General features: G+C 47.2%; 1 protein-coding gene across 10 annotated transcripts in view; it reads right to left on the reverse strand.

Annotated features, from left to right (window-relative positions):
* The window catches only part of COP1 (COP1 E3 ubiquitin ligase), a 242,753-nt gene extending 236,628 nt beyond the window's left edge, over positions 1-6,125 (reverse strand). For 6 of the 10 annotated variants that reach the window (XM_072830730.1, XM_072830729.1, XM_072830723.1 and 3 more), the window contains exon 1: positions 5,384-6,122. In XM_072830730.1, the coding sequence (XP_072686831.1) occupies positions 5,384-5,799 (416 nt within the window). In that variant the 5' untranslated portion in view covers positions 5,800-6,122. Of the gene's footprint in view, positions 1-5,383 lie in introns of all 10 variants that reach the window. The other 4 variants (XM_072830725.1, XM_072830724.1, XR_012033052.1 and 1 more) reach the window with 3 other exon arrangements.
* Between the last annotated feature and the right edge of the window lie 1,577 nt (positions 6,126-7,702).

The following is a 7,702-nucleotide window of genomic DNA, read 5'->3' on the forward strand; positions in this document are numbered from 1 at the left end:
AAACTAGTTGTGGTTCCAAAAGGCCACCTAAATTTTCCACTTACTTTTCTGTCCCAAAGAAAATTATATACCATAATTCAGTAAGTTTCAAATTTTTTCACTCTGATATCCAGTAAGATACACACTGAATATAAGTATGTAACCATACTTATATGGTTATATATACATAACCATACTTATGTAACCATAAGTTCAAAGTTCTCTTTGTAATGACAAGTTATGTGGTATCTCCTGTTTTCACTTTTTGATAGTTTGAAAAACCCAACAGCAACAATGATCAAACAGATTTCATCTTTAGTGCTAAATGTGATTAATAGGTAATGGCTTCCTAGAGAGCTATGTTGAGGACTGCGAGACATGTAAATTCAAAAGAGTAATACCTGCCGTAGTACTAAGAGAAGCAACAATGCCAGGATATGATACTATAATTAAATGACTAAAAGTCTCTCTTCCCATTAAACCCAGAGCTTCCTCAGGACAGTCTATTATTTTTTCTAAAGACTGTATTTGTTGGGCAGCCCGGTTGGCTCAGTGGTTTAGCGCCACCTTCAGCCCAGGGTGTGATCCTGGAGATCCCGGATGGAGTCCCACGTCGGGTTCCCTGCGTGAAGCCTGCTTCTCCCTCTCTCTCTCTCTCTCTCTCTCTCTGTGTGTGTGTGTGTGTCTCATGAATAAATAAAATCTTAAAAAATTTTAAAAAAAGGACTGTATTTGCTTATTTCACAGAGAGAGAGAAGAGAGAGAAAGAATGCATGTGAGCATGAGGGGGTTGGGCAGAGGGAGCAGCAGATTCTCCACTGAGCAAGGAGCCTGATGCAGGGCTTCATCTCAAGACCCTGGGATCATGATCTGAGCTAAAGGCAGACACTTAACCAACTGAGCCACCCAGGCACCCCAGGACAGTCTATTATTAATAGTATGACAGGAGAAAGTCATGTATTTATTAAACAGTATATCTTTTTAATGTAAATCCTACCTATTTTGTATCAGGCAGGTGATCAGAATTAACCTTCCCACAGGGGTTTACAATCTACTTGAAAATACTTATTTCCGCCTCAGGATAACAGACTTGCAGGCATAGAAAAAGTAATTTCAGGTAGTTGGAGAAGCTAATGTAATGGAGAGGCAGTAGTAACTGCTAAAGATGTCATCTTAGACTCATAGTTATTTAAATGGACCATGTAAGAAAAATCAAAGTAACAATGACCTCCTTTAAATTTCAAAGATTTATCCAACTTCAAGCTAAATACTACGCTCTCCTGAACTACAGATTCTCCAACTATAAAACAAAATAATCTGCAACATGGGGCGCCTGGGTGGCGCTCTGTTAAGTGCCTGCCTTCAGCGCAGGTCGTAGTTCTAGGGTCCTGGGATCCAGCCCTGCCTCAGGCTCCCTGCTCACTGGGGAGCTTCCTTCTCCCTCTCCCCCACCCCACTCCTGGTATTCTCTCTCTCCCTCACTCTCTCTAAAATGAATAAAATCTTAAAAAAATAATAATAATAATCTGCAACTTGATATATACTTTCAGTACTTTTTAAGAAAGAAACAGTTAAAACATAAATACCTGAAATGTTCATTAATTCTGCAATTAAATATAAACTGACTTTCAAATATGACATAAGAGGTGAATGCGTGTTACTGAAAATCAGGCTTTTGACTTTAAATCAACTGTCCTCTTTCCTCTTTCAAGAGGAAAAGAACACGTCACTATCCCCTAAGTAGCTTTTCCAAACTACACTATCATTCCAGTCTCCAATTCTGGTACAATCTCTTGCATGTGGACAGGTAAACAGGCAAGAGGGAGTGGTCAGGGATAAAAGTGTAATAATAAAATAACTATTTCCCTCCAAACCACCACATTGAAGAACCACTAGGCTAGGGGCACCTGGTTGGCTCAGTTGGTGAAGCACATGACTCTTGATCTTGGTATGTTTTATAAATTCGAGCCTCGGGTAAGGTGTAGCGATTACCTAAAAATAAGTTCTGTAAAAGAAAAAGGACCACATGTACAAATACATATACTTATAAATTTTCTTTTTTTTTTATTATTTTATTTATTTGAGACAGAGAGAGAAGGAGCACACTGGCACACAAGCCAGGGGAGGAGCAAAGGGACTCAGACTCTGCTTAGCAGGGCTCCAGAAATGGGCCTTGTCTGGATCCCAGGACACTGAGATCACAGCCTGAGCAGAAGGCAGATGCTTAAGCGACTGGACCACCAAGTCACCCCAAATTTTCTAATCCATACAAATAAAGCACAAAATTGAGAACAGGGAGATCTGAGTTCTTTTTGCCACTTAGCTGTCCAATGTGAAACAAAGTTACTTCTTTGTGTCTCAATGGGAATACAATCTATTATATCAAAACTAGAAGCTATCTATAATTTCACAAAATTGTTCCAAGGATAAAATGAAATGTGAAGTATAAATATAAGTTTAAGATATGAATAAGAAATTATCACTATTATTCAAACTTTAGCTTCACTTGGATGTAAAAGCACAGAGTAATTTGGGTTGGTTCACAGTTTGACCTTGAACATAACAAGACCAGACCAACCACCCAGAGCCAATTAGAAATGAAAAAGATTTCCTTGGGGCAGCCCCGGTGGCTCAGCGGTTTAGCGCTGCCTCCAGCCCAGGGCCTGATCCTGGAGACCCGGGATCAAGTCCCACATCAGGCTCCCTGCATGGAGCCTGCTTCTCCCTCTGCCTGTGTCTCTGCCTCTCTCGCTCTCTCTCATGAATAAATAAATTTTTAAAAATCTAAAAAAAGTCATATTCAGGGGATCCCTGGGTGGCGCAGCGGTTTGGCGCCTGTCTTTGGCCCAGGGCGCAATCCTGGGGACCCAGGATCGAATCCCACGTCGGGCTCCCGGTGCATGGAGCCTGCTTCTCCATCTGCCTGTGTCTCTACCTCTCTCTCTCTCTCTGTGACTATCATAAATAAATAAAAATTTTTAAAAAAAAGTCATATTCAAAAATAAAAAAGAAAGAAAAAAAGAAAAAGATTTCCTTGGATCTTGTTTAATCCCTATCTTCTACCCCAGAAGCTTGGCCAAATCAAATCTAGCTTGAGAATTGGGAAAATAGATTTCCATTACTGAATTCTTCTAAATATTCAATCTCACCAGAAAAAGAAATAATGGACTAATGAGATTTTTAGAAAGTGAAACATTCACAATTTTTAACAGAAGACTTTCACTTGGAACTTCCAGTTAGGACTTGGGAGAGTAGACTGAAATAGTTAAAAATTAGGTGACAGACAAAAATTTTAATGATCTTACCACCACCACTACACCCTCCTTGCAAAAAACAAAAACAAAGAACAACAACAACAACAACAAAAACCAATGCCAACTGCTTATATTATCCTATGGCTCTCTAATTCCCTACAAAATAGTCAATATACAACTCATGGTGCCTGGCAGACAGTTGTGCCAAATAAATATCTGTTGAATAAATTATTGATTCTCTTATTTCTCACATCTTCACTACTATTTCAGTGCACCTATAGGAATGCTGGCATATTTGTTTTCTTTTAACCCTCTAAAAATTAAAATGTGGGGATCCCTGGGTGGCTCAGTGGTTTAGCGCCTGCCTTTGGCCCAGGGCGCGATCCTGAGGATGCGGGATCAAGTCCCACGTCGGGCTCCCGGCATGGAGCCTGCTTCTCCCTCTGCCTGTCTCTGCCTCTCTCTCTCTATGTCTATCATGAATAAATAAATAAAATCTTTTAAAAATAAAATAAAATAATTAATTAATTAAAATGCAAATGGTGGTTAAAAAGACAAATCCAAGCAGCGCGGGTGGCTCAGCGGTTTAGCGCCGCCTTCAGCCCAGGGTGTGATCCGGGGATCCTGGGATGGAGTCCCCACATCAGGCTCCCTGCAGGTAGCCTGCTTCTCACTCTGCTTGTGTCTCTGCCTCTCTCCGGGTCTCTCATGAATAAATAAATCTTAAAAAAACAAAAAAAAAGAAGAAAAAGAAAAAGAAAAAGAAAGAGAAAAAGAGAAAGAGAATTTTTGAAAATCCTCATTTTGTTTCATCAGCTTCTACTTCATCATATGGCACCCTACTTACTGGGTATGAGCATAAACACCTCTTAGACCCACCCATAAGCTAGTTAAATTATTTATAAATAACAATTATAGCCAAGTTTCAATGAGAAACGAATTAATTGTCTCAATCCAGAGTAATGTAAGACCAAAGCAGAAATAGGAGTGAAGATAATTTTACTGCAAGACCTAGAAACTCTAATCAATTATCTTTCCTACAGTTCCATCGTGTAGCCCAATCTTACTTAATGATGCCAACTCACATCATCTTCAACCCTGAGGTAAATCAACTTCCCCTATAATGACAGCGCAAGCCAACTTCCTACTCATGTTCTAAGTCTATCAACAATTTCCTCCAAAAGAAAAGTGCAAAATCCTACCCGTTCTCACTTAACTAGAAGCAATTCCTTTCTCCTACTCCTACTGTTTGGATTGGGTTCTGGATACAAAAACCCAATGAGAAATCCCAAAACACTTCCAGCAAGACAATCCACTCCATCTCTCACTTAATATAGATAACCCAACTCTGCCAGACATCCTAACGGTATACTACGGTGTATCGTTCAAGATGCCAACTATGATGACAAGGTGTCTACTACCTGGCGTTCCTCAAATCGGAAGTTCCAGGGCACTGTAACCTGTTACACAAATGTAGTACAGCTACATCCGACACATGGATGCTGTTGAATAAATGTGGTTCCCTCGCGTCCAAGGCATTTAGTGACAAGTGGAAATTTTTGTGAACAGATTTTTATGACTACAGTAGCCTCAACAGCAGATTTAAAAGTGGCCTACCCTTTGAAGTGGGAGGATATTTATACACACACACACGAGGGATACTGACATGAAATACTACTTCTCCTTAAAATATCCATACCCACGTCTGGAGCACCATCTACCACACTTCCAATAAGCAAATTTGACCAACTCCGTCCCTCGGCCTCCCAGGAAGCTTAATCCTCTCCTTTTACAAGTTCAACAAGAAATCCGGACCGACAGGGTGTCGAATTCACCAGAAAGCAGAAAATTCACCAGAAAACAAAACAAAAAAAAAAAAAAAAAAGCAAGGCCCAACTTTCCCCGTTTACGCACCACCATTTACCCGACCCTCCTTCTCGGCCCCCTGACGCGTAATTCTTCCTTGGACTCCCCTCACGTCCTCCCCAGCAGCCCGGGCCTCCGCAGTCACCCCCACGTCCTCCGCCGGCCTGAGGGTCTGCAGACGCCGCCCCGGCACCACCTAGACCACCCTCCCGCCGCACCCCGCCAGCCCACACCGCGCAAACTCCTCGTGCCGCGGCGGGCAGGGCGATGCTCTTCCAACTCACCACACGAAGTCGTTGCTTTTGTCCTCGTAGGAGTTGATGAGCCCGTTGCACAGGGGGGCGAGCAGAGGTCTCTTCCGGCTGCCGCTGCCGAGGCCGGAGCTGCTCCCTCCCACGCCGGCGCTGGGCCTGGCCGCGCAGCTGAGCCGAGACTGGCCCGCGGACACCGCCCCGCCGCCGCTGCCCGACACGGCGGCCGCCACCAGCACAGGCCGCGCCGCCGGGCCCCCGAGGCCGCCCGACCCCGCGGCCTGGGCCGCCCCGCCGGACGCCGCCGCCGCCGCCGCCGCCGCCGCCGCCGCCGAAGGGGGCGACGGGGAGGAGGACAAGGACGAGGAGGCGGAAGTCACCGAGGAGGCCGCCGAGGAGCCGGGGCTGGTCCCGGCGGAGCCCGACCCGGCCTGGCGGCTCCCGGACATCGTGCCTCCCCCACCTCCGGCCGGGCGCTCGGAGAGGGACCGCGACCCGCCGCCGCCTCCCTCCCCTCACCTCCCCTCAACCTCAGTGCATCCTGAGGCCGCGCGCCGCGCCGCGCCGGGAGGTGGGGCTGAGGAACAATAAAGTTGATCTTTTTTTTTCTTTTTTCTTTTTTTTTTTTTTTTTGTTTAAGGCGAGCACACAGCCGCGTCCGACGGGAGGAGGGGGCGGAGGAAACTGAAACAGCGGAGGAGAAACCACTGCCGCCGCCGAGGCCGCCACCGCCGCGAGCCCCGCCGCAGCCAACCGGGGCGCGCCGAGGGCCGGCCGTGCGCGCGCGCGAGCGGCGGAAGGGGCGGGAGCGGCGGCGGAGACAACCTCGAGGGCGGCTGGGACGCGCGCGGCGCGCCCCCGGCGGCGGCCTAGCAACGCGGGCTGCGCTCGTCCGCAGCCGAGCGGCGGGTGACGTACGGGGGGAAGGGGGGAAGGGGGAGGGGGAGGGGAGGGAGGGCGGGAGGGAGGGGGTGGGGCTGTCCCAAAGGGTGAAAGGGCTGCGGAGAGGGGAATGAATGATAGGGTGGCGCCCGCGCTTGGGAGCTGGCGGGGAGGGGAGCGCGCCGAAGCGACTGCGCACGCGCTCTGGGCGCCGACCCTGGCTGCCGCCCGGGTCGCGGCCCCCCGCTCGGAGCGGCGCTGGCGCGGACCGGCTGCAGCACTGCGTGGGGCGACCGCCTTCCTGAAGGCCGAGACGCGGCTGCAGCCCGCGGCCCGGGCATGGCAGGTGCTTCCGAGTCGCCTTCTGAAGCCTCCGTGGACGCTACGGGAAAGACCCGGGGCTCTGAGCGGCTGAGAAGAGCCCTGCATTGACCCTCCACGAGTCTGGGCCCTGCTGTTAAGCCATTCATTCCACGCGGCTGTGAGGAGTCCATTAAGATGAAGTCAGTCACCGGTGCTTTGTAAATTGCAAACATCGTAGCAAGTGTTATCGATTATTATTGGTCCGACCGTGCTGTCTTGCATCTTGAAACATGAATTTACCAAATTAAGCATGACGATGACGAGAAAACCAGTTCTATCTGATCTGACCACGGCTCAGCCAGAATCTCGGTTTAATGTGGATCTGATATCCTCTACCACAAAACAAGGAAACCTGGCGCTTAATACCACGAAAAAAAGAAAAGAAATGTGTAATTTCTGGTAGCTTTTTGGAATACGGAAAATTGGATACAGGTTCTTCATTTGCCATTTTGAGACTCCCCAAGATTCTGGGTGATGTAAATTAGAAACAACTGGGTTGTTTTCGGTATTCTTTTCCAATCCTCGTCCTGTGGTTCTTAGAGGGAAAGATCCCAGATTTATTTTTGTTTAAAGATTTTATTTATTTATTCATGACAGACACAGCGAGAGAGAGAAAGAGGTAGAGACACAGGCAGAGGGAGAAGCAAGCTCCATGCAGGGAGCCCAACGTGGGACTCCATCCAGGGTCTCCAGGGTCACAACCTGGGCCGAAGGCGGTGCTAAACCGCTGAGCCACCCGGGCTGCCCAAGATCCCAGATTTAATTCTGTCCTTTGAAGACCTTTCCCTAGGAACCTTTATCCATGCTGAATGAACTGAACCAGAGGGGCCCTGATGAAAGCCCAACAAAAAGACCTAGCCATTCATCTGAGCAGTGTTCCATCAAAAGGCTGTCATCCCCACATCAGCCTTTGCTGCTTACCTTCCTACCTTCCTACTTTCTGCTCAGGATAATGATAGAGGAATGAGCTTATCATATTTCCAAGAACCACCCCACCCTCCTTGTGTGAGTATTGCATTATCCTTATTAACTTCACTTTCAATACCCAACTGAAATGTGAAGCCTTTTTTTTTTTTTTTTAAGATTTTTTTAAATGTATTTATTCAT

Source organism: Canis lupus, chromosome 6 (assembly GCF_048164855.1).
Source record: "Canis lupus baileyi chromosome 6, mCanLup2.hap1, whole genome shotgun sequence".
NCBI lineage: Eukaryota > Metazoa > Chordata > Mammalia > Carnivora > Canidae > Canis > Canis lupus.